The 17,821-nt window shown below is 43.9% G+C and overlaps 1 protein-coding gene across 3 annotated transcripts in view; it reads left to right on the top strand.

The window, feature by feature from the left end:
* The window catches only part of LOC144681475 (EF-hand calcium-binding domain-containing protein 14-like), an 83,994-nt gene extending 66,553 nt beyond the window's left edge, over positions 1–17,441 (top strand). For 2 of the 3 annotated variants that reach the window (XM_078543111.1, XM_078543094.1), the window contains 4 exons: positions 13,955–14,150; positions 14,498–14,584; positions 15,263–15,439; positions 16,995–17,441. In XM_078543111.1, the coding sequence (XP_078399237.1) occupies positions 13,955–14,150; positions 14,498–14,584; positions 15,263–15,439; positions 16,995–16,999 (465 nt within the window). In that variant the 3' untranslated portion in view covers positions 17,000–17,441. The remainder of the gene's footprint in view (positions 1–13,954; positions 14,151–14,497; positions 14,585–15,262; positions 15,440–16,994) is intronic. The other variant, XM_078543103.1, reaches the window with a different exon arrangement.
* Positions 17,442–17,821: the final 380 nt, after the last annotated feature.

Genomic DNA, 17,821 nt, shown 5'->3' with positions numbered 1-17,821 from the left:
CCCACTGTGATCTCAGGTCTTCAATAAACCAGGAGCTATGTTTAAAGGCCACCCCTGCACAGAACGAGCAATCTTCAAGAGATAGGAAACTTGTCGTAATCTGAGGTGCAATACCTTTTAAGAGAAGGCAAGCAGATTGACCATGTGATTGCATTACCCAATTGATGTGTAGCATGGGCTACATTGTTAATTAGTAGTTTTAGAATGGGTTTGGGTCTGAGAAGCACACGTTTTAGTGCTCCATTACTTATGTGAACAAACAGCATATGCTTCATTTTACAATGGTCTCCTCATCTACATCATCTTGATTACCAACTCACTCATCAGTAAATAGGCGTGCAACCGTGTTCGCTGAACAAAGCAACCTGATAGAAGGAACATAACAATTGGCAACGAGGCAAAACGCGGCCAGTCAACGACACCAAGGAAAGCCGCAGGAATTAAACAGAAGTAGATCAGCCACACCTTGCAGGCGATTGTAAGTACAGCCTTCATCTTAGTTGTCGGAGTTATCTCCCTCCAGTATGCCGCAGTTTGGCATCGATCCGTTTGATCAGTCCACCGAGATAACTGGTCACATTATATTGATTTTAGCCAACAACATTTAGGGGGAGAAGAATAGGTGAGAGATCCTCTTATCGACATGTGGCAGTAAAACGTATAGCCTAATTCGTGGCCTAACAGCACCCAACGCCCCAGATTTCAAGAGCTTTGATGAGTTGGCAAATTGAGTGAAAAGCCACTTTCAGCCCAAACCCTTGGTAACTATGCAGCGTTTTAAATTTAATTTGAGGTATCGTGCCCCTGGAGAGACGGTCACTTGCTATGTAGCAGCCTTAAAACAATTGACAGAGCGCTGAGAGTTCGGGACGCTGATTTACGACATGTTAAGAGACCAATTAGTGTGTGGGATTAATGAAGACGCCGTGCAAAACAGGTTGTTGACAGAAATGAATTTAGACTTCAGCAAGGCGCTGGAGTTGGTGCTCGCAATGGAGAGTGCAGTCGGGGATTCAGAAGCAATCAAGGGAGCACAAAATGACGCCGTCCTTCGTGTCGGGAGGGAAGCACCAGTTAGAAATAGTGCGAAAGTGCAGGGCTCCGGGGAAAGGCGGGAAACAACCACCATTAACAGACCAGCAAAAAGCAATGGGTTAACAGAGAAAACTTACAATAATAATGACAGAAATGGAACCAGGCAGCCTGCAAACAAACAACAATTTAGAAGAATTGAATGTCTCTTCTGCCATCGTAATGGTCACATTATGTGAGGTCAGAGTGACGGCCCTTGATATCAAGGCAGCATTTGACCGAGTGTGGCATCAAGGAGCCCCAGTAAAACTGGAGTCAATGGGAATCAGGGGGATGACTTTCCCTTGGTTGGAGTCATACCTAGCACAAAGGAAAATGGTTGTTGTTGTTGGAGGTCAGTCATCTCAGCTCCAGGACATCACTGCAGGAGTTCCTCAGGATAGTGTCCTAGGCCCAACCATCTTCAGCTGCTTCATCAATTACTTTCCTTCCATCATAAGGTCAGAAGTGGGGATGTTCACTGATGATTGCACAATGTTCAGCACCATTCGCTACTCCTCAGATACTGAAGCAGTCCATGTCCAAATACAACAAGGCCTGTACAATATCCAGCTGACAAATGGCAAGTAACCTTCACACTAAACAAGTGTCAGGCAATGACTATCTCCAACAAGAGAGAATCCAACCATCGACCCTTGATGTTCAATGACATTACCATCACTGAATCCCCCGCTATCAACATCTTGGGGGTTACCATTGACCAGAAACGGAACTGGACTCGCCATATAAATACTATAGCTACAAGAGCAGGTCAGAGGCTAGGAATCGTGCAACGCGTAACTCACCTCCTGACTCCCCAAAGCCTGTCCACTATCTACAAGGCACAGGTCAGGAGTTATGGAATACTCCTCACTTGCCTGGATGAGTGCAGGTCCAACCACACTCAAGAAGCTTGACACGATCCAGGACAAAGCAGCCCACTTGATTGGCACCACATCCACAAACATTAACCCCCTCCACCACCGATGCACAGTAGCAGCAGTGTATACCATCAACAAGATGCACTGCAGGAATTCACCTGCAAAATACCTTCACAGGACAGCACCTTCAAAACCCACCACCACTACGATCTATAAGGGCAAGGGCAGCAGATAAATGCGAACACCACCACCTGGACGTTCCCCTCCAAGCCAGTCACCAACCTGACTTGGAAATATATCGCCGTTCCTCCACTGTCATGGGGCCAAAATCCCAGAACTCCCTAACAGCACTGTGGGTGTACCTATACCACATGGACTGTAGCAGTTCAAGAAGGTGGCTCACCACCACCTTCTCAAGGGTAACTTGGGATGGGCAATAATGCTGGCCCAGCCAGTGAAGCCCACTTCCCGTGAATGAATTTTTAAAAATGCGACATTGTAAAGACAGATTAAGACAAAACATTAAGCAAAAAGGTAGAAGTCATGAAATCAACGAAATAGAGGAACCAGAAGAAACAGAGTCAGATACTTACTATGCAACTTAAAAATGGGTAAAACAGAGCCAATCTACATGACAGTGAAAGTCAATGAGAAACCCATCCGAATGGAGGTGGATACAGGGGCATCCACGACAGTTATAGGGGAACACACGTTCAAATATCTAAATGGAAGAGACTACCCATTAAATCTGGAAAATTCAGATGCTAGATCAAAGATGTATACTGGTGGAGACATATGAGTAAGAGGTATATGAAAGGTTCCAGTATCGTATGGAAATCAGTTTGTTAGTCTACCTCTAATAGTGGTAGCAGGGGAGGGTCCAACCCTACTTAGTCGGAACTGGCTTAAGGAAATAAAGTTGGAGTGGACGGAGATATTTCAACTCAGAATGAAAGATCTGCAAGAATTATTACGGAAATATGCCTCCGTTTTCAGGGAGGAGCTTGGAAAGATTCAGGGGCTGCAAACTAAAATCCAAGTGGATCTGAAGGCAACCCCCAGATTCATAAAGACGCGGCCAGTACCCTTTGCATTGTGAGAAAAAGTTGCTGTCAAACTAGACAGGCCAGAAAGGTTGGGAGTCTTACAACCTGTACAATTTTATGAACGGGCTGCACCCATAGTTCCAGTTCTAAAGCCTGACAAGAGTGTGCGAGTATGCGGGAACCACTGTTTGACCGTCAACAAAGTGGCCAGACTAGACAGGCATCCTATACCGAAAACTGAATTGTACTCCAAGCTGGCAGGGGGAACTGCATATACGAAGCTTGACATGAACCATGCTTACCAGCAAGTCGAGCTAGAAAAGGCCTCTCAGGACTTTGTGACTCTCAACACACATAGGGAATTATATCGATATATCCGGTTACCCTTCGGACTCTCAGCGGCTTGTGCCATTTTCCAACTGACCATGGAAAATTTACTTCAAGCCCTGTTTTATGTGGTAGTTTATCTCAATGATGTCCTAGTAACACGACTAACTGAGGAAGAACGCCTGGTTAACCTGGAAGGGGTGTTGAAGCATTTCTCACAAGCAAGAGTACGTTTGAAAAGAGAAAAACGTATCTTCCAAGCAAAATAAGCGGTTTACCTGGGCTATAGGGTTGATTCGCAGGGCCTTCGCCCAGTAGAGGGAAAGGTGAGAGCTATTCGTGAGCTGCCAGCACCAAACAACGCCATAGAACTCAGGTCCTTCTCAGGAATGATTAACTACTATGGCCATTTTCTCCCAAATTTGTCAATAGTACTGGGTCCATTATATGGTTTGCTCAAGGAAAACCACAGGTGCAAGCTGCACAAGAGGCTTTTGCAACAGTAAAGCAGTTGCTACATTCCTCGGCCCTCTTGGTACATTTTGACCCCAAGAAAGAATTGATTTTAACCTGCAATGCTTCCCCTTATGGAGCAAGGGCAGTACTCTCCCACCAGATGGCTCCAAATGGCCCATTGGTTACGTCTCAAGAACACTCAGTGTTGCAGAACGAAGATACTTACAAATAAAGAAAGAAGGCTTATCCATTATATTTGGCATTAAGAAGTTCCACCAATACATTCATGGTTGTCACTTCACCATTGTATCCGACCACAAGCCACTACCAGGCTTGTTTGGCGAAGAGAAGGCAATATCCACAAATGCCTCTGCATGCACCCAAAGGTGGGCACTGATTCTAGCTGCTCATGAGTATACTTCTATTCACTGGCCAGGAAGCCAGGTTGCAAATGCCGACACACTGAGCCGATTACTTCTAAAAGACAACAATGTGAACGTCCAAATTCCTCAAGAACTTGTCTTGTTATTAAACTTTCTGGATTTGTCACCAGTACTTGCCAAACAAATAAGAGAGTGGACAAACCTCAATCCAATTTTGTCTCACGTAAAGGAGCAACTCTTACAGGGATGGCCTAACGAGCCAACGTCTGATGAAATGAAGCCCTATTTTAATAGGAGATACAAGCTCACCTGCCAGGATGACATCTTACTGTGGGGAGTGAGCGTCATTGTGCCTCCGAGAGGAAGAAAGCCATTATTGACCGAATTGTATAATGCTCACCCCCGCATCTCTAGAATGAAAATGTTGGTGCGCAGCTACTTATGGTGGCCAGGGATGGAGATAGAAATCAAAAACTTAGTCAAGAGCTGCATACAGTGCCAATAGGTACAGAAATTGCCCCCATCGGCTCCATTGCATCCCTGGGAATGGCCAGGAAGGCCATGGGTCCACCTCCACGGTGACCTTTTTTGGGCACAGTGTTCCTCTTGATCATAGTTGCTCACTCGAAGTGGATGGAAGTACACAAAGTAAGATCACCTACATCTACCGCCACCATAGACAAATTGCATCAGAGTTTTGCGTTACACAGGTTACCGGAAATGGTAGTGTTGAATAATGGAACAGCATTCACCGGAGGAATTCCAAAGACTTACAGGTCTCAATGGCATAACACTTAAGAACATAAGAACATAAGAAATCGGAGCAGGAGTAGGACATTCGCCCCTCAAGCCTGCCCCGCCATTTAATAAGATCATGGCTGATCTGCACCAGGTCTCAAGTCCTCTTTCGTGCCAGCTCCTCATAGCCTCAACTCCCCAATATCCATAACTCTCCATAACTCTCTGGGGTAGAGAATTCCAGACATTCACGAGAGAAGAATCTCAGTTTTAAATGAGTGTCCCCTTATTCTATAACTATGTCCCCTAGTTCGAGATTCCCCCACTAGTGGAAACATCTTCTCAACAGCTACCCTGTCAAGCCCCCTCAGAATCTTATACAGAATCTGATCCCCGCTCAACCTTCTAAACTCTAATGAATTAAGGCCTAACCTGTTTAGCCATTCTTGGTAAGTCAACCCCTTCACCCCAGGAGACAGCCTAGTGAATCTCTTTTGAACTGCCTCCAATGCCAGTATATCCTTTCTTAAATATGGTGACCAAAACTACAAGACTTCCCTATTTTTAAACTCCAACCCCCTATCAATACAGGCCAAAATTCCATTTGCCTTCTTAATTACTTGCTGCACCTACATGCTAACTTTTTGTGTTTCATTCACAAGAACACCCAGATCCCTCTGTGCTGCACTTTTTTAGAGTCTCTCTCCATTTAAATAATAGTCTGCCTTTTGATTCTTCCTACCAAAGTGCATGACCTCACACTTTCCTACATTAAACTCTATCAGCCAAGTTTTTGCCCACTTACTCAACTTGTCCATATCTCCTTGCAGATTCCTTAGGTCCTCATCATAACATGCCCTTCCACCTATTTTTGTATCGTCATCAAATTTGGATACATTACACTTTGCCCCTCCCTCCAAGTCATTAATATAGATAAAAAATAATTGAGGCCCTAGGACTGATCCTTGTGGCACTCCACTAGTTACATCTTTCCAATCTGAATAAGACCCATTAATCTTGACTCTCTGTCTTGTGTATGTTAACCAATCCTCAATCCATGCTAATACATTACGCCCAATACCATGAGCTTCTATCTTGTGCAATAACCTTTTATGTGGCAGCTTATGAAATGCTTTCTGGAAATCCAAATACACTACATCTACTAGTTCCCCTTTTCCGTTTGCTGAGCATTATGAAATATCTGCCAGTGTTTATCCACTGACCTTCCCTTTAGTCTATTTTCCCAGCCCACTTTAGACAACTATTTCTTCATACCTCTGTAATTGCCCTTATTTAAGTTGAGGACACTAGTTTGAGACCCAAGTTGCTCGCTCTCAAATGAATTTGAAATTCTACCATGTTGTGATCGCTCTCCCCCTAGAGGATCCTGAACTATGACATCTCTTATTAATTCTACCTCATTACACACTACTAGGTCTAAAATAGCCTGTTCCTGAGTAGGTTCTGGAACATATTGCTCTAAGAAACAATCCCTGATGCACTCTACAAATTCGTCTTCCATGTTACACCTGCCAATCTGATTTGTCCAGTCAATGTGCAGATTAAAATCACCCATGACATTGTAGCGCCCTTCTTACATGCCTCCATTATTTCCTGAGTCCTCCAGTGAGGCAACTCTTCGGAGGCCTATAGATGACTCCCATCCATGACTTCTTGCCCTTGCTATTCCTTATTTCAACCCAAACTGATTCTACATTGCGATCTATTGCACTTATATCACTACTCGCCACTGCACTGATTCTTTCCTTTATTAATAAAGCTACTTCACCTCCTTTGCCTTTTTGCCTATTTTTTTACGGAACTTCAAATACCCTTGAATATTGAGTTCCCAGCCTTGGTCACCCTGCAACCACGTCCCTGTAATAGCTATCAAGTCATATCCATCTATTTCTATTTGTGCCTTCAGCTCATCTACCTTGTTACAAATGTTGCTTGCGTTCGGATAAGGAGCCTTAAGCTTCGACTTTTTACCATTATTACTCATTCTGCTTCTAATTTCCGCTGCACTCTTCTGCTTGTATTTTCTGCCCCTTCTTGTCACACTTTATGTTATTGTTCACCTCTTCACTACCCTGCACCTCTGCTTTCTTGTTTCTTTTTGCTTTTTTAAACTTCCCTTCAATTGAACTGCACCCCCCCGCCCCCCCCGCCAACTAATTATTAAAATTCCTATCTACAACCCTAGTTATATGATTTGCCAGGACACTGGTCCCAGCATGGTTCAAATGAAGCCCGTCCCAATGGAACAGCTCTCTCCTTCCCCAGTACTGGTGCCAGTGACCCATGTATCGTAACCCAATTCTCCCATACCAATATTTGAGCCACATATTAAAACCTCGTCATACCCTACCCTGCATCCAATGGGTTGGCCAAGAGGCCAGTCCAGACCTTCAAGTCTGGAATGAAAAAATTGGGTGGAGACTCTATTGCAACTAGATTATCACGTTTCCTACTCAACTATAGGACTACGCCACACACAACCACCAGCATTGCCCCTGCTGAGTTATTGATGAAGAGATGTTTCGGGACACGTTATAAGGCTGAATTTAGCGGGGAGGGTAGAGAGAAGTTAGGAGGCCCAGAAAAATGGACACGATTACCACAGTCATGAAAGAAACTTCACTATTGGAGACACAGTTTTTGCATGGAACTTTGGAGATGGTCCCAAATGGCTGTCAGGTGAAGTTAGTGCAATGACAGGGCTTCTTTCCTACCACATATCGATTGAAGGTTGGATAATTAGGAGGCATGTCAATCACCTCAGGAAAAGGAAAACAGACCTATAAGAAAGGATGCACTAAGCATTCCCATTTGACTCTACACTACATGTGGAAGGAACTCCCCTTGGAGGTACCTGTAGGATCCGTTGAGCCTGGGAGAGTCGAAGAAACAAACCTACAGTTTCCTACTGGAGAGCCTAGTAGACAAATAACTCCTGAGAGGGAGGCCCGGGATTAACCATCCGAAGTGGTAGAACTATGACATTTGACACATTTGAAGAAGTCTCCAGAGAGACTGAATTTGGAAATAGTTTATTTATGTAAATAGTCGATATATTATAAATATTGTAATTTGTGCCTTTGAGTAAAGGGGGAGGGATGTGGTAATCTGAGTTACAATACACCTTTAAGAGAAGGTAAGCAGAATGGCCACATGATTACATTACCCAATTGCTGTGTAGTGCAGGTTACATTGTTAATCAGCAGTTTTAGAATGGGTTTTGGTTTGAGAAGCACACGTGTTAGTGCTCTGTTATTTACGTGAATAAATAGCATGTGCTTCATTTTACAATGGTTTCTTCATCTACATTGTCTTGATTATCAACTCACTCATCAGTAGATAGGCATACAACCATGTTGGCTGAACAAAGCAACCCGGTAGAAGGAACATAACAAAGCTGCTGGGAACTGATGGCTGCTGAAGGGAGGAAACATGCGGCCCTCAAACTTAGTGATGCCTCCCTTGAGCGCCCACAGGACGCTGTGGAGGCCCACCTCAATGTCCTCTACCTCCACTCTGAGCCAAGAACCGCATCCAAAGTGACAAATCCAGCATGGGAGGCAGTGGCAGCAGTGGGCAGCACCAAAGCTCTCCAAGAGAGGACAGCCACCCAGTGCCGAAAGAGGATGAATGATCTCTTCCGTTCCACCAGGGTAAGTCACTCTTCCCACTACTCAACTCTCATACTCACAAACCCATCACACATCCACAGGGATCTCATTCACTGCCAGCTCAAGGGACCTTGCCATTCACACTCTCACACACACCTTCATCTGCCTTGCAGATCGTGTCCTCATCCCTTCCATGGCACCACTCACCACCCACAAATGCCAGGCAACGTTCTCACCTGGTCTGGCAGGCATCCTGCTTACACTCTCTCCATCTGTCTTCATGCAGGACAAGCTGGCACACAACAATAGGGAGAGGTCGCAGACTGGTAGAGGAATGTCCGACATCAAGATCCTCATGGGCTTTGAAAATAGAGTCATCCAGCTGGCTGACGACGATCTGGACCATTCCTGTCCTGATGGTGAGGTTGGTGCTGCTCAATCAAATGAGAATCCAGCAGTACAACATCCATCAGACAACTATGCTGTGAGTGAGTTCCCCTGATCCGCAGTCCCCGGCCATGCACTAATTATCTCTCCTTGCTTTCTCAGGCACCTCTGGGAAGCAGCCGAGGAGGTCCACGAGCCAAGTCCTCGACTCCAGCCCTGAGGACACCATGGAAGAGGAATCTACAAACACCAGAATTGAAGACCTGTCACAGCGCTCACCCACACCCTCTACCAGCACAGAGGCATACACCTCATGGGACCTAGCTTTAGCGTAGCCTCAAAATTACAATTTGATGAGCGCATCGCAATATCTGATCCAGAGCAGGCTGCAGCAGGGACTTCCCAGGTTGCTGGCACTCGGAGGATTGCTGGAGGCCAGAAATCTGCTGAGTCCGAGTCAAGTGAGGAGCCTCTGGACTCAGTCATACCTCAGTTGCTGGAGCTCCAAAGGCAAGCCTGGACATATCAGGAATGGATGTCCGATGCACTCCTCAGATTGCAAAGCACGAAGGAAGAGTCCGTCCGCCTTCAGCCTGAGGTGATAGCGCCGGCACCGAGGTCAACTCTGGTAGGATGGCGCTGCCAATGAGACCTTAGTCCAGGACATCGGTCCTGCACTGTTGCAGGAGCTGCACTCCATTGCTGAGGCACTTGCAGGCATCCATCCGTGTCAACGCAAGAAGGGGCAGGGGGAATCTTGAGCTCACTCCAGCTGCACCTTCCTATCAAGGAGTGTCTGGCCCATCCGAGTCCCCACTTCCTGTGACCCTAGCAGCTTCAGCTCTTCAGGCCTAGGAGGGTGCCTTGCCATACAGCAGGCCTCCCAGGTCTCGGCTCTCCAGAGGACGCCCATCAAGGTCATCACAGACAGGGCATAGCGGTCAGCAGGATGTCTCTACATCTGCTGTGGATGTCCGGGGAGCAACAAGATGTAGCGGCAGGGTTAGGAAGGTCAAGAAGGTGTAGTTGCACAGCCTGGACACGGGTGTTAATCACTAGTACTTAATGTTTGCCATTGTAAATAAACTCCCAACAATGTTGCCTTGTCTATGTTGTGATGAGCAGTGTTTATGTCAATCAGATGTGAATCCTTGTTTTCTACACAAAATGAATGCTAGTGTCACAGTCCAGGGCCTGTCCCCTGTGCAGTGTGTAACCTTTTGAGCACAGTGATTGTCCAGCTTCAAAGTCACTCTCCAGATTAATGATGCGTGCACCTCCATGTGGCTTGTGTTTGCTACAAGGATCTCGTACCCAAGTGTCACTGGGTTCCGTGATGTTCTCTGTATGCCCTCAGATGGCTGCCCCCCCCATCTCAACACCATTCCTACAGTTGAAGGTATGGTGCTGAAGGGAACAGGCGATGAAGCCTGCCAAAGGACAAACTTGTCTTAAAGTCAATGTGCCCGCTGTTTCTCAGCAGCGTCTCGATGATATGAGCCTCTTCACAAAGCGTATGTGTGCTGCCCTCAGCCAGACAGCTGTCAGATGTCCCCAGATGCAATGTGAAGATCTCAAGAGTGTCCTCATTGCATCTAGTCATCATCCTCATAGAATCTTATGGCAGTGAGGGCTCATGACTACACCTGCCTCATCTGGCCACTGCAATGGCCTCATCGCCTGCACCCTCACCTTTCAGGACCTCATCACCCTCATCCTCTTTGGCTTTCTCTTCATCAGAGATGTGCTGCTCTTGCATATCCTCATCATCCAGGTCGTCCTCCCTTTGCATCGCCAAGTTGTGTAGCGCGAAGCAAGCCACTATAATGCATGCCACCCTCTGGTGAGTGTACTGGAGTGCTCCCCCAAGATCTGTTCAGGCACTGGAACCTCATTTTCAGGATGCCAATGGTGTGTTGAACCAAACTCCTATTGCAGCATGAGCCTTGTTGTACCTTCTCCCACCAAGAGTCTGAGACTGCCGCACGGGCATCATCAGCTACATCCTTTGTGGGTAGTCCTTGTCCCTGAGGAGCCAACCCTGCAACCTGTGTGATGTCAGGGACCTGAGACCTGCTGAGGATGTAGGAGTTATGGGAGCTTCTGGGGTATCTTGCACGCAGCTGCATGATCTATTTGTTATGGTCGCAGACCAGCTAAATATTGAAAGAGTGGAAGCTTTTGCAGTACACATACTGGACTCCTTATTGCCAGGGAGATTTGAGAGCCAAATGGGTGCAGTTGATGGCATCCTGCACCTGTGGGAATCTGGAAACCTGAGCAAATCCCAGCGCTCTTGCTTCCTGGCTGGCCTGATCCCTGTCGAAATTGACAAAGGGCGACCGTGACCGCCTGGATACATTTGTGGGTAGAGGCTTGCGAGATCCCACAAAGGTCACCAATGGAGCCCTGGAAGGAGCCACTGCTGTAGAAATTGAGCACGGCGGTAACTTTAACTGCCAATGGCTGTGGATGCCCTCCGAGTCCCCGTGGTGCCTAATCCTGCAGAGGATGACATATGTGCTTGACTAGCTCCCTTGACATGCGCAGGCGTCAGCGATACTGGTTCTCGCTCATCTGCAGGTAGCACATGTGCTCTCTGTAGACCCTGGGTCTAATGATGCACCTACAAACAACGGCTCTGTGGGGCTCATCCTCTGTGTGTGGAGGAGGCTATGCCACCCCTTGGTCTTCAGGGTTCTGCCCGTCCCTTTGGTGAGCCAGGCACCTCCATCACATTCTTTTCCTTCTTCTCACCTGTCTATAAGCAATGAGGCAGAGAGCAAAGTCACCAGGCTCCATGATGGCTCCTTATGGCAGAATCAAAGAGAGAGGTGCAAGGGTCATCAATTGTCTCCTCAGGACCACTCTTGGTCAAGTCATCGCCTGTGGCTGCCTCTCAAGCCCCTTAACACATGCCGGAGAGTCCAGGCCACTGCATGGATGCCCTGTGTTTAGTGCACATGATGACATATCATGCCCCCACACAACTACACCATATGACTGAGTGGAAGCGACTTCGGCCCTTCGACTGCATCCTGAACTCTTATCTCACGTGTAGGCATTGCCCTAACCTGGACTCCAAGGCTTCGCAGTTTGCTTGGACCATGAGATTGACTTTTCAATGTCAACTTAAACATAATGCAAGGGATTGGGAGCGCAATGGTTCTGCAGCACCATAGCACTCATTCAAGTTTGATGTGTGTGCGTGAGGGGTTAACAGTCAAGGCTAAATTATTCGCGCTGAGAGGAATTAGTGCTGCTTGAGTGGGCACATTTGCTTGACTAGCCTGACTCTAAGCATGTCAATTGAGCTCAGGCTAAATGCTCTCAGCTGCAGAAGAGTGCTTACCTTTGACATGCTTTGACATTTGCCCAGCCATTTACTTCCCCCCCACCCTGGCATGTGTTTGTGTTGAAACTTCAGTCTGTGCTGCCATGACCCCCCCCTTGCACTATCACCCTTGCCCTGAGGTTCCCTTTTCCCCCATCCCCCCTGCACTGTCACCCATGTCCCAGCACCACAAGTCTGCCACAAAGAAGCCACTGTGGAGACTTGCCTGTGACCCACCCCACCGAATTCACGGAGCCACTTCACTGCATTGGGATCACCACGAGCGCTGCTCTGATCCCAAGTTGCGTGCACTGACCCCTGAGTTCCCCTTGAAGTTGAGGTTGCCAGATGCACGGCTTTTAAAGGCAGTTGTAAATCACACTGTAGTAAAATCGTGCCAATGTGGGCTTTAAATTTGATGTGGGGTGATGATTCCGGTTTGTGGCCACAATAATGAGATGCAAATGCAATCAAATTAAGTTCTCAACATTTGGCGGGAAACGCGACCCGCCATTGATGGGAGGAGGGAACAATCACTTCCTGGATTCACATCACCTGGAAACGCACCTAGGGCCTTCTCAGGAGAATCGCTGATCTTGCCACCAAACACGCCCATCATGATTGGGCGCGGAATACCTCGGCCTATGCCCCTATTAATAAAGCCTAGGATACTGTATGCTTTGTTTACCGCTCTCTCAACCTGCCCTGCCAACTTCAATAACTTATGCATGTATACATCCAGGTCCCTCTGCTCCTGCACCCCCATTAGAATTGTACCCTTTATTTTATATTGTGTCTCCATGTTCTTCCCAGCAAAATGAATAATTTCACATTTCTCCACATTGAACTTCACCTGCCACCTGTCCATCCATTTCACCAACTTTACAATGTCCTTTTGAATTTCTACACTAACCTCCTCACAGTTCACAATGCCTCCAAATTTTGTATCATCCGCAAACTTTCAAATTGTGCTCTATACACCAAGGCCTAGGTCATTAATATATATCAGGACGAGCAAGGTCCCAACACTGACCCCTGGAGAACTCCACTACGAACCTTCCTCCAGCCAATTTCGTATCCATGTTGTTACTGTAAAATCCCATAGCGTTTTACAGCAACTTAAGTACATTTTGAAGTATATTCACTGCGGTAATATAGGAATGAATGAATTCGATCAAGCTAAGTTAAACATCATTAAAATTTTGGGAAATCGATTGCCTTCCATTAACTTATCCATGAATGTTTTCCCCTGGAGCTAATAATATTCCACAACACAACCCCTAGTGAGACTGCTACTTGGTATTAACCATGTAATAAGCATAATGCATCCCAGCATTCGCTCATGTTTAAGCCTATTGGGGGGTGAATTTCTGAGGGTTCCTTCTGCCTTTCTGTTGAAGTTCTAGTGGGTGATTGGGAGAGCCCACACATAAATTTATCTTGCTTATGCGTATTGCAGGAACAAATGTACTAAAGTAGGGAGCAGTGTAACTGGTAAAGGCTATGCTGGCACCTACATAGGATTTCTCCAGAGCACTGATGCTACGCTACTATCAGGCCTCTTAAGCTGAAAATTGTTTAAATTCCTCTTATGCTGCTATGTGAATGAATACAAACTGATGATTGCTGCTGAAGCATGGGTCCATTACTGAATCACTTTGTGTTTCCAAACCTTTAGCACCTTGTTTATCTCTTGTAGGATTTAGACAGTAATTACCGGCAGATCTCCCAGATCAAGGATGAGGTTTATCAAAGAGAAGATGCATTGAACCGCACAAGCCAGCCCCCTGCAACCATGCCACAATTCCAAGTTGAAAGTACTCCATACTCACCGCAGCAGATGGAAAGTACCAAAGTCACATCATTAGTGAGCCATGAGGATGATGGAAAACTAGGTAACCAGTCATGGATACTGTTAATGCATATGGTAGAAACTGAATTATAATAGAGTTGCAGAATTTGACAATATGCCAGTAAACGGCCTTATAAGTACTTCATAATCAGATTATCTAAAATGTACTTCAGATAATAATCAAGGTAACATATAAAAATCTAATAGTTTTCTTGATGACATTTATACACCAACTTCAATACCTAATTTGCAATGCTTAATTTTATATTAGGATAAGTTAAAACATAAGATGCCAATATGTTTTTTTTTTGTTTTACATTTAATTGTTCAGACCATTGCAGTTTGAATTTACATTTCAGCAATACCAAAAATCTATTATTTTGTTTCCAGATGTCCAGACGTCTTATAGAAAGGGCACCACGAATAAATCTGTGGTCAGAAATATCATTTCAATTTCTTCAATAACAAATCTAAAAGGTGGGAAATATATTAATATTTTATTCTGATTTAAATAACCCCTCCTTTAGGAATCACTACACTTTTGTTGTGCCATGTCTCAAACCACAGCAAGTACTTATATACAAATGCGTAACTGAAAATTTGTTCCTCATGCGATGGCAATAACTCCCTGAACACCATACAATAAAAATCAAAAATTCACATCTTCAGTCATGATTGAGCCTCATGATACATCATGCATAATGTCACATTGGTTCTAAAAAGCTCTAACTTACATGAGCAATGCAACGGGAGATCTACTAGCATATTAATAAAATGGTTAATAGTTTCAATTAATTCAGAACGACTCTCACTAAGAATTGATCTTTTGCATTTAATGACATATTCTAAAGTTTATATAATGCACATCCCCGTTGAAGAACTCTAACTTCCAGGAGTACATAGCAGGAAATTGTGAGCACATACCCTGCAATTTCAGGGAATCAGCCCTATGCAGTGTTTCTCTTAAGCCAAGTGTTTTGCAGTGAAAATATTTGCAAAACTTAACTGTTTAAATATAAATATATATATTCAGATTATGCATTATTTTTTATGTTAATGTTTTTTAATTTTAGTATCATTGTGAGCTTATCTGATAGCTCCATAATAAGAAAAACTGATTTTTGATCAATGTGTATGACCCTTTCCTTCTAATAGCACTCCAGTCCTTCTTCTATGATGCAGACTGGACTGGACATGGTTACCTGACATATAGGGACCTGGTGAATAATCTTGGACAATGGGCGCCTACCAAAAAAGACATTAAGCAGTTTGATGAAAATAATGATGACAGATTCTCCTATACAGAAATGATAAATGCTTTAGGACTACAAGGTAAGGAACAAGGGAACAATGATTCAATATTTTATATTTCAAGAAAACTGACAATATTACCAAGAACAAGCTGAAGATTCCAGGAACTTATGTATTAAACTTTATATAATTTTAAATCTTGGAAGTGACTTTTCTAAATTTAAAATATCTTGACCAATAATTTTTAACCAGCACAATTTATTTTTCACTATTGAGGGTTGGGGGGGATAATTAAACATTAGGGATGCCCACAAAACAGAACTACCATTGTTAGTCTACAGCAATTGCTATTGCTATCTGGGAGAACAACTGAAGAATGTGAATTGCCCAGGGCATCATTGCAGACGTTCCTCAGTGAAGTGCCCTAGGCTCAACCATCTTCAGTCATATCATCACTTATCTTCTCATCGTGAGGTTGGGAGTGATGCTGTTAGACTAAAGACTTATATAATCTATGGGTTGATTCAAATTTTCTAAATTTCAGGGAAGCCCATTTGCTCAATTTGCATGCTTATGCTCCAACATCAAGGGCATTTAGCTTTCTTGGTAGTGCAATTTACAAGAATTCTTCTACTTACATGAGTAAAAAGTACTCAAATATGCAAATAAATCTATCAACTCTAAGCTATGAAAAAACATTCCCCCCAAATGCAAAAACATTAACTGCTCAAGCTGCAGAAATCTGGATTATCTGCAATGTGAAGGGGTGAATTGGGATGATATTAGACAAATTGATCAAGGAATTAAAGACGTATGACAGAATTTCAGCAGTAGGGAGATGAGATGGGAATATACAAGAGGAACATTCCAGAAGTAGATGGTGACACTCTTGGTGTTTTGTTTTCTTTCAACCTGTGCTTTCTATCCACTTGCACACTACTGTGCCCAAACTGAAATAAAAACTAGAAAAGTTGATTGAGTCAACTTCAGGGTTACTTGGATGCTGGCAATTGTTGAAGAAGTTGGTAGATTGTGTTGATAGAGGAGAAAAGGATTGCAATTAGACAACAGCTTTAAAAAGTTTAGAAACAATTCCTTAAGAAATGGAGAGATATTTCCAGGTTAGCAAGTATGGAGCTAAGAAAAATGAGAAGCAGCAGTAAGGGATGGGAGACAGAGTTTGACTGAGTGGAGGATAAGAGAAAGTAGTTGTTTGGTAGTACAGAACTTGAGTATTGTTGAAAAAAGAGACTTATTTTTGTCAAAGCTTCTTGTCTTGCCCTGATGAGTGCAAGACAAAAAGCTTTGACAAAAAAGTCTCTTTTCTCAGCGACAAGAAAAAAGACAGATTGGAGAGGCAAATAAGCAGAAGCTTATTTTTAAAATGTTGACCATGAGATTCACATATCTAGAATCCGAGGCAAGGGTGGAGGATGCAGGGGAGAATGTTTGGAAGAGGTAGTTAGTGTTGCTTATGAAGACAATTGTCCACTATAGTTTGTGAGTAAAGATTTGAAACCTTCTTCAAAGGAAAAAGAGGCCACCAGCTGGAAAAGTCTGCTTTTATTTACTCACATTTTTATTAAAGACGACGATCGAAGAATGTAGATGATTATATATCATTTTTATTTTCCAGAATAAAGCTGTCAAGTCAACCTGATCAAGGACAGATATCTACACAATTATATATTACTGCTGTGCAAAACCAGGCTAACACCTACATCAATGCTTTGCACTAACATCAACACAATTTAACGTGCGGTAGAGATATTTTTGTAAATTAGAAATGCTGTTATCAGACTTAGACATGGACTAAATCTCTTTTTCTATAATTACTATTAATTACTATTATTCAGTGGAAAAGATCTTTGGTTGATGGTATCTAACCCAACATTTTTTTGTAGTTACAGATTTTCAATAATATTGAATGTTGAGTAGCTCCTATATTTAGTTTGTATGCGTGCTTTATGATAAACAATATATTTCATAATTATGCAGTGCAAAAATGTAACTGACCTAGAAAATAATGACATATAAAATAATTATCAGATGGGACAAAATAAACTTACTCCTTTGAAAATAATGTTATAGTTTTATTTTCATTGATAAACAACTCTGATGAGTTATGCCTCCAAGCATAGTGAACAATATACATCACGATACGTGTGTGTATTTCCCTTGGGGTTCTCCCACTGGTCCAGAGAAACACCACAAAGACTTTTTCCCCCCAAGGTTTCCACTGGTCTACCACCAAAGTTAAGTACGTTCATCCTATTGCATCAGTCTTGGTTCATTCAAAGTATGTCTCATGAGTTTTGACTTGCTTTTCAATTGGATCAGATGAAAATCAGCTCAGTTTTGTGCTAAGGTGAAAAACTTTGGAATCCCAAGAAATAAAATTGTAATTTGACTAAATTACCATAAACCAGTGACTTTAGTTACAAAAATAGCTAATACTAAAGT

This window comes from Cetorhinus maximus, chromosome 1 (genome assembly GCF_964194155.1).
Source record: "Cetorhinus maximus chromosome 1, sCetMax3.hap1.1, whole genome shotgun sequence".
NCBI lineage: Eukaryota > Metazoa > Chordata > Chondrichthyes > Lamniformes > Cetorhinidae > Cetorhinus > Cetorhinus maximus.
This window is presented reverse-complemented; position numbering and strand designations above follow the sequence as displayed.